General features: G+C 46.1%; 4 protein-coding genes across 5 annotated transcripts in view; 2 read left to right on the top strand and 2 right to left on the bottom strand.

The window, feature by feature from the left end:
- Window positions 1–12,208, top strand: part of tcf7l1a (transcription factor 7 like 1a) — a 34,160-nt gene extending 21,952 nt beyond the window's left edge. The window contains exons 4-12 of one of the 2 annotated variants that reach the window (XM_030767692.1): window positions 1,504–1,587; window positions 7,711–7,846; window positions 8,176–8,278; window positions 8,425–8,508; window positions 9,726–9,869; window positions 10,257–10,416; window positions 10,620–10,727; window positions 10,854–10,897; window positions 11,735–12,208. In XM_030767692.1, the coding sequence (XP_030623552.1) occupies window positions 1,504–1,587; window positions 7,711–7,846; window positions 8,176–8,278; window positions 8,425–8,508; window positions 9,726–9,869; window positions 10,257–10,416; window positions 10,620–10,727; window positions 10,854–10,897; window positions 11,735–12,188 (1,317 nt within the window). In that variant the 3' untranslated portion in view covers window positions 12,189–12,208. Of the gene's footprint in view, window positions 1–1,503; window positions 1,588–7,710; window positions 7,847–8,175; window positions 8,279–8,424; window positions 8,509–9,725; window positions 9,870–10,256; window positions 10,417–10,619; window positions 10,728–10,853; window positions 10,900–11,734 lie in introns of both variants that reach the window. The other variant, XM_030767693.1, reaches the window with a different exon arrangement.
- A 1,193-nt stretch (window positions 12,209–13,401) lies between these two features.
- On the bottom strand, window positions 13,402–14,586 carry LOC115807256 (splicing factor 3A subunit 2-like). The gene is made up of 3 exons (XM_030768127.1): window positions 14,484–14,586; window positions 14,028–14,101; window positions 13,402–13,902 (listed from the first exon to the last, which is right to left on the bottom strand). The coding sequence occupies exons 1-3, from the start codon at window positions 14,584–14,586 to the stop codon at window positions 13,402–13,404; spliced, it is 678 nt and encodes a 225-aa protein (XP_030623987.1).
- A 2,611-nt stretch (window positions 14,587–17,197) lies between these two features.
- On the bottom strand, window positions 17,198–19,249 carry casp17 (caspase 17, apoptosis-related cysteine peptidase). Its single transcript, XM_030768126.1, has 4 exons — window positions 19,030–19,249; window positions 18,290–18,453; window positions 17,835–17,961; window positions 17,198–17,526 (listed from the first exon to the last, which is right to left on the bottom strand). Exons 1-4 carry the CDS (start codon window positions 19,247–19,249, stop codon window positions 17,198–17,200), a joined length of 840 nt encoding a protein of 279 aa, XP_030623986.1.
- Window positions 19,250–26,444: 7,195 nt separating this feature from the next.
- Window positions 26,445–27,500, top strand: part of dusp11 (dual specificity phosphatase 11 (RNA/RNP complex 1-interacting)) — a 4,291-nt gene continuing 3,235 nt past the window's right edge. Inside the window, exons 1-4 of the mRNA XM_030769534.1 lie at window positions 26,445–26,515; window positions 26,606–26,681; window positions 27,114–27,245; window positions 27,374–27,497. Of these exons, the coding sequence (XP_030625394.1) occupies window positions 26,481–26,515; window positions 26,606–26,681; window positions 27,114–27,245; window positions 27,374–27,497 (367 nt within the window). The 5' untranslated portion in view covers window positions 26,445–26,480. The remainder of the gene's footprint in view (window positions 26,516–26,605; window positions 26,682–27,113; window positions 27,246–27,373; window positions 27,498–27,500) is intronic.

Raw genomic sequence — 27,500 nt, 5'->3', positions numbered from 1 at the left:
CATATACTGTACATACTGCCATATACTGTACATACTGTCATATACTGTACATACTGCCATGTACTGTACATACTGCCATGTACTGTACATACTGCCATGTACTGTACATACTGCCATGTACTGTACATACTGTGCAGTATACTGTTGTTAGTTACTGTTGCTGAATTGCACATCCTGGCTGTTACACTGTGTACTCCTGCTGGACACAGTTCATACTGTTTGTTACCTGTTTTGCTACTTTGTTGCTGTTTTATCTTATCTGTTCTTCTATTTTTACCTTATTTATTGGGTTTTTTTCTGTAGCATCGAGTACAGAAGCAGCAAACTTAATTGGGTTGTACTTGTGCCTTGACAAGTGTACTTGTGCAATGACAGTAAAGATATTCTATTCTATTCTATTCTATTCTATTCTATTCTCATGCTGAGTGAAGTTTTAAACCCCTCAGATGCGTTTACCCCCTGAAACGCTGCAGAGGCTGGTTCTGAAGGCTTTGATTTTGAAGCACTGTCAGGTCTCCCTACGTGTAAAGACCTGTAGCAGGAAGTGAAGGCCACCTGTAATATGTGCTGTGTGCAGTTTGGGGCGTTTGTTTGTTTGTTTGATACTGTGTGCAGTTTGAGTCGTTTGTTTGTTTGATTTGTTTGTTTGTTTGATACTGTGTGCAGTTTGGGGCGTTTGTTTGTTTGATACTGTGTGCAGTTTGGGGCGTTTGTTTGTTTGTTTGTTTGATACTGTGTGCAGTTTGGGGCGTTTGTTTGTTTGATACTGTGTGCAGTTTGGGGCGTTTGTTTGTTTGTTTGTTTGATACTGTGTGCAGTTTGAGGTGTTTGTTTGTTTGTTTGTTTGATACTGTGTGCGGTTTGAGGCGTTTGTTTGAGGGGTGTGGCTTTAGAAGCAGAAGTATGGAACCGTCAGAGGAGTCGTGTGCGTTTTTGTCACAGTCCTTAAAGATGGAGGTACTGCTGTCTGGTAACCAGGGCATGTGATGGATGTTTGTCACTGACTCCACCTCTCTGGAGGCCTCACAATTCTCAAGATATTGAATGAAGAGCTGCATTTAATGCAGCTGGAATTTAAAGCTAAAAAAAGGAGAGTGTACATGGTACATGCGAGTGAGCGGCCCTCATGCTGTCTGAGTGATACACAGACCAGATGGCTGCATTTCGCTGGGTCGCTGTAGCCGCGTGAAAGGCTGAAAAATCCCATTTTACAGATCGCCGTTTAAAACCGTGCAGATGTGCCCGTGACGAGGCCAGAAGAACTGAAAATCTTCGCAGTCTGACAGATGTACAGCAAATCACAAATTCCTCTCAATTAACTGTGGAGAGCTTTACTGAGATCCTCCTCTGCGTCTCCTGTTTCACCCCACTCTGCTCCTCTCCTCTAACTCAACCCTAACCCTGTTCACTATCACTGCTCCTCTCTCCTCTCCTCTCCTCTTCTCACCTGCCCAGTGTCACCTGCACTTTGTGACAGGTCTTTCTTTGTCTTTTTTCTTACAGTATCTCCAGATGAAATGGCCTCTGCTAGACATTCCTGGGTCTACAGCCCTGAAGGACTCAAGGTCGCCGACGCCAGGACACTTGGTGAGCACTAACTGTGACGGTGATCTGTGTGACTGTAACTGTGTGACTGTAACTGTGTAACTGTGAGCTGTTCTAAGCTTCCACATTTTCTCCAATTCAGTGTTGTTCTCACACAGGCTTCTGAATGAATGCATTGACTGAGATCCAGTTTGTTCTGTTTGGATAGATTACAGGTGTGAACTCAGAACAGCGCCTTGACTTATTGTTTGACAATAGTGTGTGATTAGAGCATGACTTTACATGACTATTATTCACATGATGCATGGCTGTAACCCTGAAAAGGCGGACAGAGAAGGGAGAGAGAATTGCTCCAGTTGATCTGTGTTTCATTTTGCCTCCACATGCTTTGGGCTTTTAGCTTTCACCCTACTCAGGTCAAGGCGTCAGCCTTGTCACTCAGTAGTGTCAACAAACAGGGGACTGACACCCCCTACCCCTGTGACCCCCTCCCACTCCTGTGACCCGACTCTTGACCTGCATCATCCCGTCCAGACCCCGCCCGCGGCCGAAAGCCCGAGGAAGGCCAATCCGTTCCCGGGGCGTTTTTTTTTCCCTCTCTCTGTCTAAAGACGGAACCTACCAAAGGAAAGCACCCATGCCATTCTGACAAAGTGATTATTGAGCACGGTGTATTCAGACAGATTACAACCATTTACCATACTCTAGTCTGGATGGGAATCCAGTGTAAAGTTCAGATTGGGAGCAACTGACCAGTTTCCCTATGGGGACAAATAAAGTATCTATTTATCTATCTATTTATCTATCTAAAGTATCTATTTATCTGTCTATCTGAGTGGAGAGGAAATGTTTTGCATGTGGTTGGGCTCAAGCAGGGGGCCCAGCGGTTGGGTTCTGAGGTGTCCTCTGTTTGTTTTATTTACTTACCACATACAAGTACAAAATGCCTGCTGTCTCATTAGGAAACGACAGTCAAAAGCCCCCCCCCCCCCCCCCCCCCCCCCCCCATTAGGAAACGACAGTCAAAAATTGAAAAATCAGCCGCAGAAGAAGTTCAGTCCAGTCATGTGTAGATTTAGAGATGAGATGGGGGCCTTGCTGGGTGGTGCTGATGTTGACTGTCTGGACCCCCCCCCCCGCCCCCCCCCCCCCCCCCACTACCAAGAGTACATGTGTGGGTTCTGGTCTACTGGCAGAGAAGCAGACTCTCCTCACTCACATGACATGGCTGGTGAGGTTGGGATATGCGACAATTGTAAACTGATCGGAAGTTGATTGGCAATTGAAATGTTAATTTGTTAATTTGATGAAACAACGTGCTTTGTCGCTGCGTGGTATTTATTTATTTTTTTGTTCCCCTCAGCAGATGTGTATGGCCAGTGACAAACCCGTTCTGTGCTTAAAAAAACTCGTTTATGTCTGTGTGGGCACGGATTGAGTCCAGAAGGCATGCATGCTAATGGGGTGAGCTAGCATCCTCCAGAAAGCTCATTTATTCAAGAGACAGGTTTGTTGTCCTGGCAGCATCCTCTGAGTGGTGCATATGTGTATGAATTAAGATCATTTCTCTTTACTGGGGCTGAACGGACGGAGAAATTCCCTTTCCTATGCAGAGTTGGTGGGAAATGAGACCACAAAGGTCCACTTTTCCCTGTTTATTCTTCAGTGGGAGTCCGTCTGAGGGCATATTACGCTGAGACTTGTGTTTTGCACTCGTTAGTCTGTAGGTCTGGGTAGAGCATGGAGTCGTTAGTCTGTAGGTCTGGGTAGAGCATGGAGTCGTTAGTCTGTAGGTCTGGGTGAAGCATGGAGTGGTTAGTCTGTAGGTCTGGGTAGAGCATGGAGTGGTTAGTCTGTAGGTCCAGGTGAAGCTTGGAGTGGTTAGTCTGTAGGTCTGGGTAGAGTATGGAGTGGTTAGTCTGTAGGTCTGGGTAGAGCATGGAGTGGTTAGTCTGTAGGTCTGGGTGAAGCATGGAGTGGTTAGTCTGTAGGTCTGGGTAGAGTATGGAGTGGTTAGTCTGTAGGTCTGGGTAGAGCATGGAGTGGTTAGTCTGTAGGTCTGGGTGAAGCATGGAGTGGTTAGTCTGTAGGTCTGGGTAGAGCATGGAGTGGTTAGTCTGTATGTCTGGGTGAAGCATGGAGTGGTTAGTCTGTAGCTCTGGGTAGAGCATGGAGTCGGAGACTGACTCCCCTCATGGTCCCAGACCTGACCTTGTTTTCCAAAATGTGATTACAGATTGCTGTCCTCCGTAAAAGTCCATCTTAAATGGGCTGTTGCAGATTCATGGGATTTTTGTGGTGAATGAAAAATTAGCCATTTCAATGGGACAGTCAGACAGTTTTGTTTCTCTGTCTGTCATGTGCTTTCAGTTTTCTACAACGCAAGCGTTTTTTGAGTCGTGTCAGAAAAAGTGCTTTGACTGGTTTGTATCATGTCATTCAATGGTGAAATGCTTAAGAATTGAACCCAGAGATTCCAGAGATGAGCAGTAATTCAGAGCTGGTTACGGTCTGGGGAAATGACTGGAGCCCTTGCCTCTGAACATTTGAACAGTGGGTTTATGAAACAGACTGAATAGAGATCTGAATCCTGAGAGCCGTGTGCAGCCAATGAATCTTTTGTCCATTTGAGATTAGAAACATTTGAGAGTCATGTGGAGACACTGAGCCCTGGCTAACCTGCTGACTTTCACTGTCACTGACTCTCACTCTGTGTGCGTGTGCGCGCGCGTGCTATGGGTCGAGCAGTTATCTGGTCGTTAGATAATCTGGGTTGATATTATCTGGTCGTTAGATAATCTGGTCGTTAGACAATCTGGGTTGATATTATCTGGTCGTTAGATAATCTGGGTTGATATTATCTGGTCATTAGATAATCTGGTCGTTAGACAATCTGGGCTGATATTATCTGGTCGTTAGATAATCTGGTTGTTAGACAATCTGGGCTGATATTATCTGGTCGTTAGATAATCTGGGTTGATATTATCTGGTCGTTAGATAATCTGGTCGTTAGATAATCTGGGTTGATATTATCTGGTCGTTAGATAATCTGGTCGTTAGATAATCTGGGCTGATATTATCTGGTCGTTAGATAATCTGGTCGTTAGATAATCTGGGCTGATATTTGCAAATTTTTGATCATCTGTCTTCGGTATATTTTTATCCAAATTCCCGATTAAAAAACAAAAACTGTTAGCCATACCAAGCAATGTGTGTACTATCCCGACGCATCTGTCAGAAAAAATACTGTTGGTATGGCTAACATTCTTTTGACAAAATTCCCTCGTTGGCCGAGACAGACAACGTCGTCTGACCTTGAAAACGTTTTCTCAGACCTGCTGCTGGAAACTCGGATGGAGGGTAAGCATCCACTAAAAGGGTCGTTCTGCTCAAACCGTGCCGTTAACCGAATCGCACACGGCTAAATGAACAGGGTTTGAATCAGTATGAGTGGTCCATGCTTATGAGTAAGTGAACAGGGTTTGAATCAGTATGAGTGGTCCATGTTTATGAGTAAGTGAACAGGGTTTGAATCAGTATGAGTGGTCTATGCTTATGAGTAAGTGAACAGGGTTTGAATCAGTATGAGTGGTCTATGCTTATGAGTGAACAGGGTTTGAATCAGTATGAGTGGTCCATGTTTATGAGTAAGTGAACGGGGTTTGAATCAGTATGAGTGGTCTATGCTTATGAGTAAGTGAACAGGGTTTGAATCAGTATGAGTGGTCCATGTTTATGAGTAAGTGGACAGGGTTTGAATCAGTATGAGTGGTCCATGTTTATGAGTAAGTGAACAGGGAGTGAATCAGTATGAGTGGTCTATGCTTATGAGTAAGTGAACAGGGTTTGAATCAGTATGAGTGGTCTATGCTTATGAGTAAGTGGACAGGGAGTGTAATTAAGTCCATTCGTATATCAGCCTGAAATATCGAAATATGGGTTATCGTCCTCTCTTTGTCACAGATGATCATTATCGTATCGGCCCTGAAAAAAAAAAAAACCCAACATATCGGTCGACCCCTAGCACGTACGTCTTCAAAGCTCCCTCAGGCTCTGCAGTCTCATAGGCTTTTACACTGTGTCCTTGTTGAGATGTGTGTTGGCAGTCTGGGAAGACATGCTGAAGAGGTGTCAGCCCTTCCACCCACGGGCATCAGAACCTCTCCTCCACCAGCAGGTCCAATGGGCCCAGCAAACCCTACTGTCTCTGACTCAACACTTCTCTGAACATGCCATCAGGGTATGGGCCGTCAAACCTCAGGGACAGTCAGAGCTCTGCAGTTCTCTCCTTAATCCTTGTTTTACACGAGGAGAAACTGGAAACCGAGGAGTGGATCCTGCCGCCCTGTAGACAGTTCAGTGCCATCACAGGGGTGAAGTAGGAGACAGCTTGTTTTTCTAAGTTTAACAGTTTTCCAGTGCCGTGAGTAAATATGAAATTCATTGGACCCCAAACAATATAGTCATCTCCTGCGGGGGCCATTTGTCCTGTTTGGATAAGTCGTTGTAGGTTTCCTGTGCTCTTGGCCTGTCGCGTGTGTTCCAGTCTTTGCAGGTAGAGAGGAAGACTGCATGCTAAAGCGAGATACATTCATTTATCAGCATTAATTATGGAAACGTGGCGTGGTGAGCACAGCCATGCTGTCTGGTGTGATGATGCCGTCTGGCAGCTCCAGCTGGCCTGGCAGAAGAGCTCAGGACTGCCACCTACAGACGGCTGCAGCAACAGTCACAGCCCTGCTGTCTGTCTGTCTGATGCTTTTTAACCCCATCACTCTCCCCTGCTGTCTGTCTGATGCTTTTTAACCCCATCACTCTCACTGTTCTTAACCCTTTTGACTGCGAGAGATCAGACATGTGCCTTAACGCCTGCCCTCTGATGGCGCAGTATCGCTGGTCCGACGCCACGGCCAGTCCCGTGAGGATCCATCCCCGATGGGCCGGCGTTAATACAGAGATGCAGTCAGGGGTTAATACAGAGATGCAGTCAGGGGTTAATACAGAGATGCAGTCAGGGGTTAATACAGAGATACAGTCAGGGGCAGACGCACGCTGGAGATGTGGATCTGTTTGGCCGACTGGAGACGATGGCCTTGCCGGGCCAGCCGGCCTCAATAAAGGCCTTGTTGGTGTTGGCGGAGTGCTGGTTGGAGCAGGGGTCAGGACTGCAGGGGTGGGGGAAGGTGAGAGTGGAGGAAACAAGACAGCATTCTCTCAGCACACACACATGTGACATCCTGAGCTAACAGACAAACCATTCAGCCCACTGCCAAGCCAGACAAAACTGCATCAGGCTTTTATTATTCGGGTTCTGAGCGGAGTGTAAAGTATGGAAGTTCAGATAATGTGGTTTAGGGACAGTTCGGCTTTCTTGACATGTTCTGAACTCTTCAAAAAACTGAGACACGCAGAATAAACCTTCTACTTCTGCCATTCAGCTCCAAAAACCCTTCTGAACGTCAGAGAAAAATTTTAAACCCTTCAAAACATCAAAGAACAATTTGAAACCCTTCAACACATCAAAGAGCAATTCCATAACGAAACCTACTGACCCTTGCTTGGGTTTCGTCTGAACCGCTGGATGAGTCGTGGAGTTTGTGGAGGGCCGGGGGTGAGACTGTTGGTGACTTGTTTTTCCCTGGAGCTGAGCATGTAGCATGTGGCCATACGAGGCTCCCTGCACGTTGGCGCGGCCTGGTTTCGGCCAGCGGTCGGCGCACCGCGGACCCGACACCCCTCCGTGATGACGCTGCTTGGCGCTGAAGCCCGGCGCGCAGCCTGGGGCCTGGAGGTGTGATTTCTCTCACCCATAGACGTCTCCTCTGCCAGATTACCAAGTGCTGTGTATTTTTTCCCCGGGAAGGAGGAGAGAAAAGCAAACACCATCAGCCAAGGGCTGTCTCCTAAAACACTCTGACTCCACTCTGTGTATAAAAACAAGACCGAGCTCCAGCTCAAGAGCCTGCTGGCTGTTTGGTATGTTTAGTTAAAACGTCCAGCTTTATTAACGATTTATTTCTCGTTCTCTCTCTGTCCTCATCTCTCTGTCTCTGTCTCTCTCTCTCTTTCTCTGTCTCTGTCTCTCTCTGTCTCTCTCTCTCTGTCTCTCTCTCTCTGTCTCTCTCTCTCTGTCTCTCTCTCTCTCTCTGTCTTTCTCTGTCTCAGTCAAACAAGGTCCCTGTGGTGCAGCATCCTCACCACATGCATCCTCTCACTCCACTCATCACCTACAGCAGTGACCACTTCTCCCCCTCCACACCCCCGTCCCACCTGTCCCCCGAGATCCTCGACCCAAAGACAGGTCAGTGACCCCCCCCCCCCCCCCCCCACACACACACACACACACACACACACCCGTTCTCTCCCTTAGCACACAGCGCTCAGGACTGTCACCGTTCTCACTGATGTCATAGCAAGTCCTCTCATCCTGAGAGGGGAAATATAAAAATGCAGAGTCATCGCTCAGTGTAAGCAGTCCTGACGCTCCAACACAGACATATTCACACACACACAGAGAGAGACAGAGAGAGAGAAAGGCTGCGTGTGTCTGTGTGTTTGTGTGTGTGTGCGCTCTGTTAATCATATGCAGGGTCTTTGAGCCAGTCACTTCCCTCATCGCTCTGTCTCCAGGCATCCCGCGGACTCCGCATCCGTCTGAGCTGTCTCCGTATTACCCGCTCTCTCCTGGGGCCGTGGGGCAGATCGCTCACCCCCTGAGCTGGCTGATGCCGCAGTAAGTCTGACGTCTCTCTCCTCTCAGTCCCCTGGGTCTGAGGGAGGATGGGCGGATGGCTCATCTCTTATCTCAGCTCGCTCATATCTCTGATGTGTTTTCAGGTTTACGTGTTGTTGTTAAATGACTCTCTCCTCTGTCCTCAGGCAGGGCCAACATATGTACCCGATCACGCCCGGAGGGTTCAGACACCCTTACCCAGCGCTCGCGATGAATGCATCCATGCCCAGGTAGGCATGAGCTTACACGATGCCATCAGCGTGGAGAGAGAGGCGGGGTTAGCAGTGTACCAGCTGATCAGCCTGGAGAGAGGGGGGCGGGGTTAACAGTGTACCAGCTGATCAGCCTGGCGAGAGGGGGGCGGGGTTAACAGTGTACCAGCTGATCAGCCTGGCGAGAGGGGGGCGGGGTTAACAGTGTACCAGCTGATCAGCCTGGCGAGAGGGGGGCGGGGTTAACAGTGTACCAGCTGATCAGCCTGGAGAGAGGGGGGCGGGGTTAACAGTGTACCAGCTGATCAGCCTGGAGAGAGGGGGGTGGGGTTAGCAGTGTACCAGCTGATCAGCCTGGAGAGAGGGGGGCGGGGTTAACAGTGTACCAGCTGATCAGCCTGGAGAGAGGGGGGTGGGGTTAACAGTGTACCAGGTTTTGGCTCTTCTCCCTCCTTGCTGACTGTAGCTCTGTTTAGTCACGCAGTGTTCTTAATGAGCCAACAACCTGGTTTTTTGTTTTGTTTTAACCTCCTGTCCTCGCTGCTGAAAGAGAACAGCGGTTCTGGGTGCTGAGATTTTCGAGTTTCATATGACCTCTGAATCCTCTTTGTTTATTAATGATACACTGCTGCATCGACATTCCATTAGCGTAAGACCCTCAGCTTGTACTGGGTGATGATTACATAACTGCCCTGCTCTCTGGAGGCAGGCTGTGTGTGTGTGTGTGTTTCTTTCATTCGCCCCATTGAGGATAGAGAGGCCTCACTGCATTTCAACTGACCGTCATTACCGCCTCACTCTCCCTCTCTGTCTGGAAAGAGAGAGAGAGCATTTTTACATGGCTGTGTTGAGATTTTAGTGGCGTACTAGGCTCTTGGAGTCTGTGGGAAATATGGATTTAATAAGGGGACATGGCTGAGAATGGGAACGCCACGGATTTTCTGACAATGCCGTCTTTGTGCTCGCAGCTGCAGACTTGGAATCCCAGTGCATCCTGGGCTTTTCCAGGTGGTGCAGTTTAGAGCCCTGGCGGCAGCCCTCAGGGGATTATTTTACTTTATGGAAGTGTTAAACGTTCTAGCCCTTTTGGAAAAAGTGGACTTTGAGGTCTTAGGAATTGGCATGGTTGGATTCTTTGTTAAGATTCCTAAATGACAGTCACATGAGAATCCAAACGAAGCATGTATGAGGTGCAGCGTTTGAGTGACGGGTGTGTGGTCTCTCTGTCCTCTCAGCCTGGTGTCCAGTCGCTTCTCTCCTCACGTGGGGCCACACCCAGCTCACACCCTCCACCAGACCGGCATCCCACACCCAGCCATCGTTTCCCCCACCATCAAACAGGAGCCCAGCGCTGACGGACCCAGCACCCCAGTCCATGGGTAAGGACCTGTGTGTGTGTGTGTGTGTGTGTGTGTGTGTGTGTGTGTGTGCGTGTGCATGTGTGTGTGTGTGTGTCTCTATGTCACAGTGGCACTGTGACTGTGTGTGTGTGTGTGTGTGCGTGTGTGTGTTTTATGTGTGTGTGTGTGTGTGTGTGTGTGCGCGCATGTGTATAATGTGTGCATGTGTATAATGTATGTGTGTGTGTATATAATGTGTGTGTAATGTGTGTGTGTGTGTATAATGTACGTGTGTGTATATGTGTATAAGGAATGTGTGTGTGCGTGCATGGACATGTATAATGTATGTGTGTGTATAACATATGCATGTGTGTGTATAAGGTGTTTGTGTGTGTATAACGTGTGTGTGTGTGTGTGTGCATGCAGGAAAGCAGCGGTGCCCGTGAAGAAGGAGGAGGATAAGAAGCCCCACATTAAGAAGCCTCTGAATGCCTTTATGCTCTACATGAAGGAGATGAGGGCCAAAGTGGTGTCTGAGTGCACGCTGAAAGAGAGTGCAGCTATAAACCAGATCCTCGGCAGGAGGGTAAGAACCTACTGCCCCTCAGGACTGAGACAGACTGAAAGAGAGAGAGAGAGCGAGTGTGTGTGCTCTGTGTGTGGTAGTGTGACTGTGATATAAAATTAGCAACATTTTTTTTGTCAATGGAAGAGTATGCTGAAGCTTATGGAGTAACTCTGAGACTGTGTGTGTGTGTCTGTGTGTGTGTGTGTGTCTCTATGTCACAGTGGCACTCGCTGTCCCGTGAGGAACAGGCCAAGTATTATGAGCTGGCGCGGAAAGAGAGGCAGTTACATTCTCAGCTCTATCCAGGCTGGTCAGCACGGGACAACTATGTGAGTCATGGATTCTCTCAAAAACACGGATTCTCTCTTTTCCTTTTCCAGATGATCAGCCTTTGGTCAGCTCTGCTCCTCAGATTTCTTTAATGACCTGAAAACTGTGTTTTTCTGTCTGTGTAGGGAAAGAGGAAGAAGAGGAAGAGGGAGAATAAGTCAGAAGCCAAAGGTAAGTGAGGCGTGTCGCTCTCTGTCCGCACGGGGCACGAAACACTCAGGGCACGAAACACCCCCCCGACACTCCAGTGGCTCACCCCCACCAGTCTACACATCACATTCTCTCTCTCCTTTCTTTTTTTTTTTTACTGGAAACAAACTGTGGAAAGTTCCCCCCCCGCCCCTGGTAACCCAAATATACTCATGCCTATTTTGGCCTGGGCCTCCCTCCCACTCTCTCCTAACCCACTTCTCCTGTGCCGTTTAACAAGCTCAGTGCTAACGCTGGCTCACATACCTGCCTTCTAAAGCACCATGTCTGCATCAGGTGCCCTCTACTGTAACTGATCTCTGTGCTTGACTGTGTCTCTGCCCTCTAATGTAACTGATCTCTGTGCTGGACTGTGTCTCTGCCCTCTACTGTAACTGATCTCTGTGTCTCTGCCCTCTAATGTAACTGATCTCTGTGCTGGACTGTGTCTCTGCCCTCTACTGTAACTGATCTCTGTGTCTCTGCCCTCTAATGTAACTGATCTCTGTGCTGGACTGTGTCTCTGCCCTCTACTGTAACTGATCTCTGTGCTGGACTGTGTCTCTGCCCTCTAATGTAACTGATCTCTGTGCTGGACTGTGTCTCTGCCCTCTGATGTAACTGATCTCTGTGCTGGACTGTGTCTCTGCCTGTGTCGTGTTAGCTGGGGTTGCAGAATGCTCCACTCCATAGACATCATGTCTTTTATTGGTCTGTTTCTCTCTGTTGGGTTTGTTTATATTGTCCCTGTCAGCTGTGAACTGAACAGAATGGTTCCTCTCTGATCTGCCACTATTGTGTTTTTGTTGTTTTTTTTTCCAGATAACTTCTCACCCCAGAGCAAGAAGCCGTGTGTCCCCTACCTCCCCGCTGAGAAAATGATTGACAGCCCTACCTCCTCTCACGGCAGCATGCTGGACTCCCCTGCCACGCCCTCCGCCGCCCTGGCCTCTCCCGCCGCCCCGGCCGCCACTCACTCGGAACAGGCCCAGCCGCTGTCCCTCACCACCAAACCGGAGAACCGCTCCCAACACCACTTCCCCGCGCTGGGCAAGGCCCCGGGCCCCGGCCCTTCCGCCGCCTCGTCCCCTCACCCGAACCTCTCTCTCCACGGCCAGTCCTCAGCCCTGCTCTCTCGACCAATCCCCTTCACCAGCCTCCCCCCGTCCATGCTGGCCCCGCCCACCTCCTTCCACCAGGCAGCTCTGCACTCCCATCATGCATTGGTTCAGACGCAGCCGCTCTCTTTAGTGACCAAATCGACGGATTGAATCAAAACGTTTTGTTTTGTTTTGTTTTGAAACTCCTTTTAGAGCTGTGTATTGCTTTTTACCTTTTTATAGATATTAGACCAAGTTCTTAAGATAGTATGAAAAGGAATCGTTATTGGTCAATATTTGACCACTTTGCTATTTGGCTTTTCAGGTTTTTTTTTTTGTTGTTTTTTTAAGTTGCCATATGGTTTCATTTTTCAGTGCATTTCTCCAATGCGCTACTTATGTAAAAAAACAAATGTATAAAGTTCTCATTTTTTTAAAGAAAAACAAACTAGAACACCCATTATCCTTTTAGTCCAGTTCTCTTACAAGGTAGTTAGGGTTAAGAGTTTGACTTTCATTGCAAGCCTGTATTTCTTCCTTCTCTCTCTCTCTTTCTCTCTCTCTCTCTCTCTACCACTTCAGCCTCCTCTTAACCCCCATGTGTGTGTGACTCTCCTAAGACTCCATAGCTAATAAAGCTCAAATGATTTCTAAGGCCTGATTGTTCTTTATTAGGGGCCAGGCTCTGCATGTGATGGGCAGTTAAGGAACAGCACGCTGACTCTCCCAGTGAACCCTGCCTCTGACAATGCACATCTTTTTCATCTGTCAGCAAAAGCACGCTGCCGAATCATTGACAAATTAAAACAAACTGAAGTCATGAAGAGTTTATGCGAAAGGCAGTTAATAACTTTATAACGGCAAACCCCGGCAGTGGTGGTCTTCACTACTACTTAAGTGTGTGTTTAATGAGAAATGTTCTTAGGCAGTATTCCTGACTTACACACAAACCCAAAGACAATCACACAGTCAAGGGAAGTTTTGTTGCTGGTCTGCCTTCAGGCAAACTCTGCGTGAGGCTTCCAAAACTTTATGGGCCTGACTCCCCCCCCCCTTTGTTTTGGGGCTGTTTTTCTGCCTCTCAGCTCAGAAGCAGACATTAATCACAGTGTAAGTGTGCACTCCTGTGGTTGTGAGGCTCCTATAGCTGCAGAGTGAACCTCCCTCTGTGACAGGCTGACAAACTATTTCTCCAGTCTCTTCTGTCTCCGGGGAGATCCGCGCTTTGTAAGGACGACTGTACGTGTTTAGGAATGTATGTGAGGCAAAGACGTGTTTTTCTTTCTTTCTTTTTTCCTCTCCACTGTGACTTGGGCTACACTGCTAGTCAGATGCTTACATTTATTTTGTAAAATTCCTGACAGGGAAACAAATTTTTGGTGTTTCAGAGGTCAAAAGTGCTGTAATGTAAAGAGAAGCTCTTTTGGTGGACAGAGCTGTGGGTGGAGAGGGCTGGGGGTGGAGAGGGCGTGTGGGTGGACAGAGCTGTAGGTGGAGAGGGTCTGTCGATGGACAGGTCTGTGGGTGGAGAGGGCGTGTGGGTGGAGAGGGCGTGTGGGTGGACAGAGCTGTAGGTGGAGAGGGTCTGTTGATGGACAGGTCTGTGGGTGGAGAGGGCGTGTGGGTGGAGAGGGCTGTGGGTGGAGAGGGCGTGTGGGTGGAGAGGGCGTGTGGGTGGAGAGGGCGTGTGGGTGGAGAGGGCGTGTGGGTGGAGAGGGCGTGGGGGTGGAGAGGGCGTGTGGATGGAGAGGGTCTGTTGATGGACAGGTCTGTGGGTGGAGAGGGCGTGTGGGTGGAGAGGGCGTGTGGGTGGAGAGGGCTGGGGGTGGAGAGGGCGTGTGGGTGGAGAGGGCGTGGGGGTGGAGAGGGCTGTGGGTGGAGAGGGCTGTAGGTGGAGAGGGCGTGTGAATTCAGACCCAGAACAACAAAGAATCAAAACTCAAAATGTCAGAAGGAAAAAAAAAAGTATTGCGATTTTTTTGTAAACGTCCTGTTTTGACATGGACATACGGTTTTAACGAGGTCTACAGAGGCGGGCTCTGGACCAGTCGCTGGACGTTTGAATTTGCACTGAGCCCACAGCCCTGGGGACAGCAGGGACAGAGCCGTCAGGTCACACTGAGACGTGGCCAGGACTGGTTTACTGGGTCACTGTAGTTCTCTCTCTCACTCACACACACACACACACACACACACACAGAGCAAATCAGAGGGACACTTCACAAAACTGTGATTACAAAACACAGCTTCATTTGACCAGCTCTGAAGGTGTGCACGTGGAAGCAGAGAAGGGTACTCTAAGCTCAGATGTCCCTGCTCCTAACACCTCCTACTACAGGAGACCACAGAGTCCCTACTCCTAACACCTCCTACAGGAGAGTCAACAGCAGGACACCTAGCAGCCTCATGACTATTTGGTCTCTGATGGAACTTAAACACAAGACCTTCCTAAATGCATTCACTCACATTGACAGTGAACCAGAGTCCCTTTAGAGCCAAACACTTCTGCCTGTGCTCTGATGTGTCGTGTCACTAAGCAACGCGGAGGCCAGTTCGTTCTAACGAGCATGGTGGTCAATGGCGGTCCGTTAGCAAAGCGGCCTGGCTCCGCGTGTTAGCTCTCCTTTCGCATTTATCATGACGGCATGAATTTCATTAAACAGCCCTCGTCTTTTGCTCTTTCAAAAACTCATGAAGGGAAGAGATAGCCTATGTTCTAATTTCTTACACGTCAAGAGCGTAATTAGGAATCAGTGATGATTTGTCTGCAGCGCATGGGAGGTTTCCTTCTTCAAACAGCAAACTGTCCATATCATGTGATCCGCTCTTCCCTTACAACCGCTAATGTTCTTGAAAATGGTAGTACATTTTAATACTCAATTTAGATTGTTCATCCTGAGAACCACTGTGCGCTTTAAACGTTTTATATGTTTGAAACGATTCGACTCTCCTGTGTCAAAATTTGCTCTCAAAAATCTCCAGTGTTGAAAACTTGGCGGCAGATGAATGTGAAGTCAAAACAGCAAAGAGGTTGAGAAATAACGACGCGTTACGGACTGACCTGGAGGTACAGAGCGTCTGTCCTTCAGCTTGATCTCAATATCAGAAAACAGCACTTTCATCTCTCCTGTGGTCTTGGGTTAATTCAGTCCGGAAAATACCTGCCCGCAGTTTTGATATTCTCAGTTAAAACTACTGAACACATCCGACAACTGCTGCTGTCAGATCGCTGTTTTGTTATAGTAGCCTGTCTACTTCATCCACTTGGAACCCACAATGCGCTGTCAAGGAAACAATGAAGTGAACATGGCGATTATTTTAAGATGATTTACAGGCAACTGCGCTCCATTCATTTGACAGTTAAAGGTCCGACAAGTGTCCCAATGGTCCAGTTCTATCTCGTGCAGAAAAACGCAGAGCTCATATACCCCGTCGGTTAAAAACAAAAACAAAAACAAAAACGAACAAACAAAATAAATAAATAAAAAATAAAAACGTCAAGTTTGTTTTCGGCAATTACGTGCCACAGAAGAAAAGACCACAGATATAATTTATGGTGTATTTCACTTATGTTGACTGGAAAACACGTGTAACTTATGTCTGCCAGAAAGACTGCTCGCCTTTTGCTTGGCTTTACCTACATAAATAAAATGTAAAGTTGTTAGAATGTCCGCCTGATCTCTATAGGATTCTTAAGATAAAACTCTGTGAACTTGCCATGTTTTATTGGTTCAAATATTTTACAGAACAACGATTCAAAACAAACGCAAATAAACGTATAGTCCTTTTAAACAAAAGTTCAGAGCATACAAACCCAACAGAACGTCATTCCGCCTACGTGGATTTCTGGTGTCCTACACAGAGCGAAGGCCTAGTGTAGTGCTCGCTTACTCTCAGAGCGCCCCCTACTGGTAAGAATCTAAACATACAGTTTCACTTTGCTACATTTGGGTATGGTTTGCTAAACTTCATTTTTGAAAAAAGAGATCCAGTACATTAGAAGACAGAGCAGTTGAGCCAATACATGAAAAAATAATTTAGCTTCGGTTGGCCATGTGTAACCGCTCGCTGACAAAAACTGTTTTGGGACAAAGGTGGTGAGAATAACAGAGTCAATCCCAGGTGGTATGAGATGAAGTTCTGAGGTTTTACATGTCAAGTTAAATGAACTCGGTCAATAACTGGTGACAGGTTGCTCTCAGAGTTCCCGGAACCATTGTGTGAAAGTGTAATTGGTTATGCATGTGAACTAATGTGTCATGGTTGAAGTGCTGTCAGTCTGATCCAGCTGTCAGCCTGATGCATTGAGTTTAGAGTTGAGGGGAAAGTACACAATGTCATATGGCAGGTAAATACAGGTGGGGCGAGACAGCTAATGACTCGTTTCTCAGTCACTAGATGCTGATTTTGCACTGTTAGCTTCTTCCTGCCTCCTTTGACCATTTATGGCCTTGGTCAGAGTTCAGTCTGAGAGAAGCTTTACAGAATGAAAGTGAAATCCTGACAGGCACACGCTCAGACACACCCGTCTGGATGCGTGACTGACGGGTTGGGTGTTTGGCCCGTGTTTGTAAATCACTGTGTCAGGGGGCGAGAGTGGTGTGTCGTGTGAAGATGCTGGTGATTGGGAAAGAAAAGTCTAGGCTGTAATTTCCGTCATGTTTATCCGATCGTGCTGTCACACTCCGCAGTGAAGACGGAGGCAGGAGTAAACGAAGACCTGTTTTTTTGGGTTTTTTTTTTTTTTCCCTGTTTCTGCTTTGGGAAAAAGCGCGGCCAGACAGGAGACAAAATCATCTGAACCTGAACAACCAGGATTCATACTCATTTATTTCACAACATAAAAAAACAAACAAATAAAAAAACATGTTTCTTTTGAGAACACACACTGTTGACGTTTTGCATTCATTCCCCCCGTCCCTGTATCTGAAGTACCAAAGTGCTTTTATTAATTTATATAATACAACACCACATTTCCACCCTTAATACCTTCACCTCCTCACACCCAGACCATGTTCCTCCTCTGTACAAGACACACAGGACTCTCACACTCACACCTGTCATTATTCACTCTCACACACAACTCTCTTCTCTCACACAGCCATGCAACACAGCTCTCTCACACACAGCTCTCTCACACACACTTCTCTCACACACAGCTCTCTCACACACACATGTCCTCAGCTGATGGAGTTCTTGCGTGGCTTGTAGGCTTTGCTCACTAGCCTGGTGGCAGACAGGTCCAGGGCCAGACCCAGGCTTGGGTCTGTCTCTGTCTTTCTGGGGTCCATGAAAGGGAAAAGCTCTGTGGTGAGGCGGCTGACGATGCAGGGCATTGCCTTTTTCCCGTTGAGCCCTTCTCCCCGCGCCTGGAAATGATAGGCCACCCTGGAGTTCAGCCGGGTCAGGAGACGGTGCACCTCCAGCTCCACGCTCCCTTCCTCCTCCAGGAGGTCACACAGTGTCTGTAAGAACACTGAACCCACAGGGTTGTGGAAGGCAGCATATCCTGAAACAGAGACACACACACACACACACACACACACAAAGTTTAACTATCACTGAAATCTGAACCACTTTGACATGTTGATAACACGACACAAATTGCAATTCTTACAGAATCAAGACTGAACACAAAAGCTCGGCTGAGCGTAACCAAAATGTTCTCGTATATTTTTACCGCTGGACTCTGATGCAGCATCATTTCTGGGAATGACCTTCGATGCAGCATGAGACAGAACAGAAGAACAGTAAACGTCTGAGCTTTTAGGGTTTCGTTTCTGGTTTTGTTTTTAATGAGAGTGGAAAGCCTTTTACCTGGGGCTGCGGCGTACATGACGGCTGTATCAGTGGGAATGGAGAAGAGTTCAGAGAGAGCCTGCTCTTCACACGGCGCAGCCGAGTCTGTCTCCACTCCACTGTCCAACTCCTGCCCACGGCACGCCTAGAAAGACAGGAGCTTCTGTGAGACCTCACTGCCATACAGCAATACACACACACTTCTCTCAGTGTGACTCTGAGACATGGAGAGAACTGACATCTCTGGCAGTGGGTGTTAGGGTGTTGGTGACTCTGAGACATGGAGAGAACTGACATCTCTGGCAGTGGGTGTTAGGGTGTTGGCGAACGTATGTTTGTTGTCACAATCAGTTGAAAAGCTTTCGGCTGCACACACTGTCATTACATGAGAAACTCACCTAGTTACGCAACCGCCAGCTCATTTATGGCTCTGACAACCGTAACACACGTCTGTGTCACGGGATATCACTCACCTGGATGAAGAAGAGTTTGGTCTTTCCCGCCATGGAAGGACCTCCAAACCAGCTGAAGATTTTAGCCAGACTGACGGGGCGGCCGTCTGCCCCAAACACCAGTCCCTCCTCTCCGTGACTGGACACAACTCCCACAAAACAGCTGCTTACCCTCCTCTGGCTCTCTACAGACAGAATGCACCAGAGAGGGCGTCAGAACCACTCCCCTCCGTCACTGGGCCCGCTCCTTAAGCCCACTCAAAACAAAACCAAAACCCAGATCTGCCACATCTCCAGTAAGACCTTTTACACTTCACAACTCTGACAATTTAGAGCAGATAGAAAATATTGTCGTAGTTTGAGCTCAGGCTTCAAAGATTTGCCCTGAAATGTAATTTCGACAGGAACACTTCCTCACTGACCAGGCCTCACACATGTCGGATGTTATATCCTGTCCAGCCTGTTATCGCTGCCTGAGAATACCTGTTATCACTTTATTGCACTGAGGATATTAGGGTGTTGTTCATTTCAAAGGAGGTTCTACACAAGCCCTCCACCATGAGCAAACACAGACTTTGTGTCCTGAAGAAACATTACATTGTTATGTAAATATATATGACAATGAGACATGAACATTCATTCAAAGTTAATACAGAAACAGGGATATATTATGAGGGGTCACCCCTTTTTTTACAAATGCAGAAATATGACATTATTTCTGAGTTAGAATAACGGCCCCTCAGTGTATGAATATATGATACCTTCTTTAAAGGCCTCATAGATTTCGTCTGCTGTCAGGTCGATCTTCATCTCCACCGAGAATCCAAGTCTGCAGAAAATTCGGTGGAGTCTTTTGTTGTCTCGACGGACACCCTTCCGCTTGGACAGATCAACGCCGGGGTGAAATTCTGACACGGACACGATTAGCACCCTGTTGCCCGCTTTACTCTGGCCCCATAGGGTTTGCTGAGGAAAAGACATTTTCAACCACTCGCAAAAATCTCTCAATGAACCACAGAGACGTGAGGAAAGGACGGTCTATGGTGCAGCGTCTGAATGAACTCTGGTATGGGGTTTAAATTGCAACACGTGAGTCTTAAAACACGCCTCCTGTCTGGATCACCTGTGACCACAGATCACTTCCTGTGAACTCTCAGTCATAGTTTCATTGCATCACCGCCTGGCAGATGACTGCTCTGCTCAGGTACATTGTGTTCCCAGAGACAGAGACAGAGACAGAGTGACGTGCTGGAATGTGAGCGCTTCTTCAGAAACGAACAGAAATGAACAGATGAGCAGAGAAATGAAATGAACAGGAATGAACAGATGAGCAGAGAAATGAAATGAACAGGAATGAACAGATGAGCAGAGAAACGGAGAAGAACAGCTCTGTGGTTCTGCAAGGGCTTTTACTCTCTATGCATCATATCCATGTTATAAAATAATGTTTATTTATCTATTAATGTCTTTACAATTTTTTTCTTCTTTTTTTTGACATTCCCATTTTTACTTCAAAGATGTCATTGTTAAAATGTTTTTTTTTTTTTTTTGATGATTGAAAATATATTGAAACTTTTTATGTTTCAACAACATACAAAGAACATTGTAAAAGACAAGCTAGACGAGGCACAGGCTAGTGGTTAATCAAAACCATCACGTTAGATACGAAATAAAAGAAAGGGAAATTCTGCATCCTGGCTCATCCACACTTAGGTAAAAAAACAAACAAACAAAAATACAACAACAACAAAAACCCCAGAACAAACAAAAAACAAGAACAACAACAACCAAACAAAACCCAAAACAAAACAATAACAAAAAAAAAAATTCCCACTCTAAAATGGTGTGTGAAGCAGCAAAAGCCCTGAGAAGAAATGAAATAAAAGTCGAAATAAAAACAATCGTGTGTTATGAAATATAAAACACAGTATGTATCCTTACAAATATACAGGTGGTATTTCCCCCACTTCAAAACATAATCGACCCATCTGTCAGGTTGTCTAACTGTTCATATGAGCCCACCTTTCCCAGTTCAATGAACCACTCCCAATAAGAAGGAGCTTCTGGGTTTGTTTCCATCCCCTCATTAGAGTCGGTCTACCCACCATTATGGCAATCTGGATCAACTCTTTCACAACTGATGGGTCACCTAGCAACCTAGTACACATAACCTGGCACATATACCCTGGCACATATAACCTGACACATATAACCTAACACATATAGCCTAGCACACATAACCTGGCACATATAACCTAACACATATAGCCTATCACACATAACCTGAAATATATAACCTAACACATATAACCTGACACATATAGCCTAGCTCACATAACCTGACACATATAACCTAACACATATAACCTGGCACATATATCCTAACACATATAACCTGACACATATAACCTGACACATATAGCCTAGCACATATAACCTGACACATATAGCCTAGCACACATAACCTGACACATATAGCCTAACACATATAGCCTAGCACACATAACCTGACACATATAACCTAACACATATAACCTGACACATATAGCCTAGCACACATAACCTGACACATATAACCTAACACATATAACCTGACACATATAGCCTAGCACACATAACCTGACACATATAACCTAACACATATAACCTGGCACATATAACCTAAACATATAACCTGACACATATAGCCTAGCACATATAACCTGACACATATAGCCTAGCACACATAACCTGACACATATAGCCTAACACATATAGCCTAGCACACATAACCTGACACATATAACCTAACACATATAACCTGACACATATAGCCTAGCACACATAACCTGACACATATAACCTAACACATATAACCTGACACATATAGCCTAGCACATATAACCTGACACATATAACCTAACACATATAGCCTAACACATATAGCCTAGCACACATAACCTGGGAGAACATGAGAAGTCATTGCTAGTGATTTCCTTGTTACGTTTATGGACTCGTTCCCCAAAGCCTTGTATTCGAGGGCATTGCCAGAGAGTGTGGATTAATGTGCCCTCTGAGTCCTGACATTTCCAACAGTCTGCTGTGTTTCTGAGGCCTAACCTGTGTAATCTAGATGGTTTCCAACAGAAACGACTGAGAATTTTAAACTGAATGAGTGTGATTTTTATGTCTCTTGCTAGCTTCCTTTGATCCTGGCTAAATCAATCCCATTAGGCGCTTTCGCACCGGAGGAACTTTTCATAGTTCTTAGAACTGTTGGAGAAAGTACCCCCTTTTTGGCGTGTTCGCACCGCAGGAACTTAGAACGATTTTAGTTCTAAGAACGCCGTTTTGAGGGGCTTTTTTAGCCCCTACTCCAGGGTAGGTACTTTTGCAGCACAATAGGAACCTTGTGATGTAGGTGTACAGCCATTGGTCCAGACGCAGGTATACGATGATTGCAACCGCCATTTTTAAAGATCCGTGCGAAATATAAAGTCTTAGAACGTATTTCATTTAGCTTTTGATATTCATGTCTCAAAATGTCTGGAATTGTAGGAGGGGGCACAACGTTTTTATGTTTTATTTTACCGGTATTTTATATCCCCCAACAATGACCATTTTGCAACGTCCAGTGTATATTTGTACATTGAAGAGGTAGCGTACACTCCGCTTCGGTAGGTGCTTGTGTGTCCGCTTGTGTGGCTGTGATCCGCATTTTAACCTAAAATAAGAATGTGTTTATCCAGCTTACGATTTTAGGGCTGCGGCAGGGAAAAAGGGGAAAAAAAAACCCCACAATGCCGCGAGCAAGGGTCAGGCACAAGCGCTATGCTAGCACCCGAAAAGTACTATGCCCATCAAGTCATTCACTGCTACTGCGGTGGTAAATACATAAATGCATTCGGAAATTATTTTCTCCATTGGACTGGGTCTATCGCCATACAGTTTTATTTTCGTTAATGAGAAGGCAGTTATAGGTTATCTAATGTGCAATCAATATTTCTGTCATTCAAATTCAATAAAACTCATTGTGTATACTGTAGTCTAGTTTGTCGATTTCTTTTGCCGCAGTAATGGTTCTTTTTTTCCTTTTGGAGGTATTTAAAAGGTCTTAAAAGTCATTAAATTTGTACTTCAAAATGTGCAGCTATCCTGGTTAGTCATAAACAACAGCTCTTAGCTGCTATACCGTCGGCCGGCTTACATCACTTCAGCGTTCCTACTGGCGGTGCGAAAGCAAACAGAAAAAAGGCCCTAGAACGAATGTAGTTCTAGGGGAAGCTCCACAGGGGGTAGTTCCTATCGAATTAGACCCTAGAACTGTTCGGTGCGAAAGCCCCTATTCTTTCTCATCAAATGAAATGTTTAAATCCGTCTCCCAAATAGTCCTGAATGCTGTTTAAGTTCTGGTAGCTTGGTTAAATATTTCGGAGTAATATCGAGAGGCCTCATATTTTAATGGTGTCCAATAGCAATTCCGATTGCTGAGGGGGTGTTCTTAGAGAACCTAGAATTGTGGACAGTAAGTACCTCAGTTGTGCTGCCACATACTGGATCTAAGGAGATCGAACTCCCAGACTAGTTCTTCAAAGGATTTCAGTAAATTGTTTTAAAATAAGTCTCCAGGGCTCAACCAAATTGGGCTCAACCAAATTCTCCATTCTGAGTTGAGGTGAGGGTCTAAGTGATGAATCCTACTTAACTTTTTCCTTTTGTTCTGTAGGTGAGAGAGAACCAGGCAGGACTGCATATCAGGTGACATTTGATGGTCAAATATACCAGAAGTTTGAGAATGAGGCACACATTACATTCTATATATGACCATGGGGGGGGGTGGGGGTGGGGGGGGGGGGGGGGGCTCTCTCTGGTGGTAGAGACCACTGGGCAGTGTGTCTCAGACTGAATGCATAATGATAAAATAGCAGGTTGGGGAGTCCCAAGCCCCCTCTGTCTACTGCTATCTGTACCCAAACGCATCCTTGGTCACTTTCCATTCCAGAGAAATTTGTTGTATATGCGGTTAAAATACTTGAAGTATTTCATAGGGCTATGTCTGGGGAGAGACTGAATGAGTTTAAGAACACAGTTCATTTTGAGAACATTCACCTTGACCCATAGTGATAGACATACAGATAACCAGCTATCCACATCACATGATATTTTCCTCAACAGGGGGTCAAAGTTCTTTTCCACAATCTTGTGCATGTTAGGGGGGAGGAGAATACCTAAATTCCTGATGCCCTCTGAAGGCCATTGAAAGGATCCGACTTGGAATAAGGTTTCTGGACAGAATGCAGTCAGAGGTAGAGCTTCTGACCTGTACCTGTTAACTTTATAGCTGGAGAGAGCTTTGAGAGCTGGTTAATGGTGTTATGAAGGGCTGGAACAGATGTTGTGGGGTCTGATGCAAAGCAGAGTACATCGTCCGCATATAGCACCACTTTATGCAGCGCTTCACCGACGTTGACCCCTGGGAAACTAGAGTTTCTACATATCGCCTCTGCCAGCAGTTCAATAGCTAAACAAAAGAGCGCCAGTGAGGGTCCTGATCCCTGACCTGTCCCTCCGCCCAGCGTAAAAAAAAGAGGACATCACCCCCGTTAGTTTGTGCTGCTGCCTCTGGCTGCCTATACAGGATCTCACTCCATGTTATGAACACCAGTCCAAATCCAAAGGCTCTCAACACGTCGGACAAACACCTCCACTCAACTCGGTCGACCTGCCTTCTCTGCGTCGAGCGAGATGGTGTCAGCTGGAGAGTTCGAATGGCACACTGCCCACATGGCACTCAGCATCCACCTGACGTTACCTGACCAGTTCCTCTTTTGAATAAAGCCGACCTGCTCGTGATGTGCAAGGGGAGGTGATTATTTAATCTGTTCTGTTGGCCAGGATCTTCTGTAGGATTTTACAGTCTGTACGTATCAGTCTAACAGGGCGGTAACTTTTACAGTCACTGGGATCTTTACCAAGTTTCACTATGAGAGTAATAATGGCTTGTTCTAATGAGGGTGCAAGTTTGCCCTTATCAAAGGTTCCTGAAATCATACTGGCAGAGGTTCCTGTGCATAACATTTAAAGAATTCAGCTGTGAAAGCCTCCGGACCAGGGGTTTTACCCGCTGACAGTGCTGCTATTGCCTCCAGTATTTCCTCCTGTGTTACTGGGGAATTAAGAGCTTGTTGTTGAGTTGCATCAATCTTAGGAGGGTGTAGGCTCTCAAGAGAAGAATTTACCTCTTCATCTGCAGCTGGGCAATCTAGTGTATGAAGGTCTTTACAGAACTCTTTGAATGTTTCATCTCTAGGCTTGGGTGCTAGTTCACCACTATGGTAACACATGGCTGCAGTTGTTGAGTTAGAGTTAGAGGGGTCTCTTGCAGAAAGACAGGATCATATTGTTGAGATTTCAGTTTTGAGATTACTACACAACCCTTAATTCTGCAATTACAGCCCATCATCAAAAGCATGGAGCTATTTATCTATGTTCTTCTAATGGCTCACGTGCAAGGTAAAATGTTAGGTCTAAAAGTGTAAACATAAACACAGGGTGAGGGAAGGGGGGTGGGGCATTGTTTTAGGGTAACAAAAATGTCGTAAGGCAGCATTATAACCCAACTCAAATAAGACATTTTGGCTTTGTAACCCCCCAGGAAAATAATCATCTCATGTCCGTGTGTCATTCTATTCAAAATGTTGTCTTATAGTTGCCAAGGTATGTTTAAAGTGGTGATAGGATAAGAGAGAGAGAGCGAGAGAGAGAGGTAGAGAGAGAGAGGGAGAGATAGAGAGAGAGATACAGATAGAGAGAGAGAGAGAGAGAGAGAGATAGAGAGAGAGAGATAGAAAGATAGAGAGAGAGAGATAGAGAGAGAGAGAGAGAGAGAGAGAGAGAGAGAGACAAAGTGAGACAGAGTGTTCTCTCAGATAGATTTAGATTTTATTTAAAGAAAAAAAAATCCTTTCAACTCCCAGCCTGCCTCATGCGTCCCCAGCATGCTCACATGACGGTGGATGCCTCAGGGTATGGGATCTTAAACCTCCACACCAAGTTCACCAATAATAACATCTCAGTGTAAGTGTCTATTCTATGTGCTGGCCAGAGGAGGATGGGCTCCCCCTGCTGAGTTTTGGTTCCTCCCAAGGTTCTTCCTCCTGTTTACTTTATTAGGGAGTTTTCCCTTGTCACTGTTGCCTTGGGCTCGCTCACTGGGGGTTTAGGCGCTGACCTCTGTAAAGCTGCTCTGAGACAATGACAGTAAAAACCATTTACAAATAGACTTGAAGTTGTAGTTACGCGTTAGCGTTCGATGTAGCTCCCAGCCCTTTCGCTGAACACACCTGAATGCAACTGCTTCCTTCCAATCTTGCTAACAATTTTTTTTTTTACTGTTTAAGCACTCAGGTAAAAACCAAGATCATCTTACCGTATGGTCAGGAAAACTGTGTAAAACTAATTTGTTTTTGAAGGAAGAACATTTTTCTCCTACTGGTAGCAGGCAGTCCCACGACACTGATATGTGTAAACGCCTTTTTGCTTTTTAAAATATCTCATAATTCTGCGAAAATATTAAAACGCATAGAAAAAGCAACATTAAAAAAAAAAACACCCGTGTACGTGTGGACTAAATAAAAGCTGGGTGACATGTCAGTTGGACGTTGACTTGTTTCCTCCTTTCCAGCAGGTGGCACTCTATAATTATTTCAACTCTGAGTGAATTACGTCACTTTGCTGACATGCGGCGTTTGTAACGTGGAAGTTGAATATTTGGATGATGAAAGGTAATTAGTTTTTGCTTTGAATTGGTCTGGGATTTAGTTATGATAATGACATTACCGAATGGGATGTAATTTTCTTTTTTTTTTAATTTCGTTTGCAATTGAAATTCAGGTTCAGATGATAATGATTGTGAACGACAACTAGTAAATACTCTTAAGGTAACTATTTTCCAAGCGGTACAGCTAAGCAGCGAATGCTGTGTGTTTTATTAATAACGTTTGTTTGTGAACGATTCGTTTCTTAAGTATTCAGTATGTAGTTTGAAAATGTTTCTATTTCGCATACTGGTCAAGCTGAACAGGACCAGGATACTGGTTAGAGTAGTTTACTGACAATCAATTTGAGAAGTTTGCAACTTAAAATATAGTTTAAAGTTCTGTTTTTCAGCCCACGTTTCTTACTGCCTTTGAGAGCTTACGCAAAACACACAGCCACTATCTCTACGGAGACGATGGCACCCAAAAAGAAGAGCGCGATCCCCGACAGGCAAGGATCAGTAGATGTTTTTTGTGTTTACTCAGGATATATCATTCATATAACTGTTGAAAGTCTTACTAATCTCGTGTGCCGTTGCAGGTGGACCGATTACAAAGCGCTGGGGAAAAGGATACCCGGAACACGCTTCATAGCTTTCAAGGTTCCCTTAAAACAGGCAAGTCAGTGAGAGTGAAAGCGGGCGTGTTGGTGTCAGTTTGGCTCGAGGCTCAGGCCCAGCTGTCACGCGTGCGTGTCCAGCCCTCTGTGCAGTGGACGCTTCTCCATGGGCAGAGGTTCGGGGAACTTGTTTCGCTTGAGGTTGTAGGGTTTGGTGCTGTCTTTCGAACTGTCCTGTGCTTGTAATTTTGGGCCAGATTGGTTTAAGATTTTTTTGTGTGGCTTCTTCAGTGAAGCTAAATGATTGAGAAAGAAAGAGAGAGAGAGAGAGAGAGGCGCCTTGTCAGCGTACAGTAAATGTTTGAACCTCTGGACTTTGCTGAGTGACGTTCCGATCTGGAAACAGACGGGATGCCAAAGTCTTTTTGATGTGGACCTGAGTTATTGTCAGATGCCAGTTTGAAAGACACTGATCGGTCGTGTATTTTAGTCGTTGCAGAAGCTTCTGCCTCCGTCTAAAGCCTTTGGACCGTTGGATCTCATGCAGCTGATGGAAAAGGAGAAGCAGGAGTTGGGCCTGATCATTGATCTCACCTTCACAACACGCTACTACCAGCCAGAGGTAGGACGGGGGTCTCCCTCCTCCCCCCGCTGACCGCAGAGGGTCGCATGGCTGAACTTTGCACCCCCTGCTAGTGCTTGCCTCTGACAGGAAATGACCTTTTTTGTGTGTTGGGTTTTGTGTGGCAGGATTTGCCAGACACTGTGTACTATGTGAAGATATTCACCGCGGGACATGAAGTGCCGAATGACAAGACAATCCTCTGCTTTAAGAAAGCCGTGAGAGCGTTTCTGCGTGACAACCAGAGTAACGGTG

Source organism: Chanos chanos, chromosome 3 (assembly GCF_902362185.1).
Source record: "Chanos chanos chromosome 3, fChaCha1.1, whole genome shotgun sequence".
Classification (NCBI taxonomy): Eukaryota; Metazoa; Chordata; class Actinopteri; order Gonorynchiformes; family Chanidae; genus Chanos; species Chanos chanos.
Note: the sequence above shows the minus strand (reverse complement) of the source record. Positions and strands in the feature narration are given on the sequence as shown.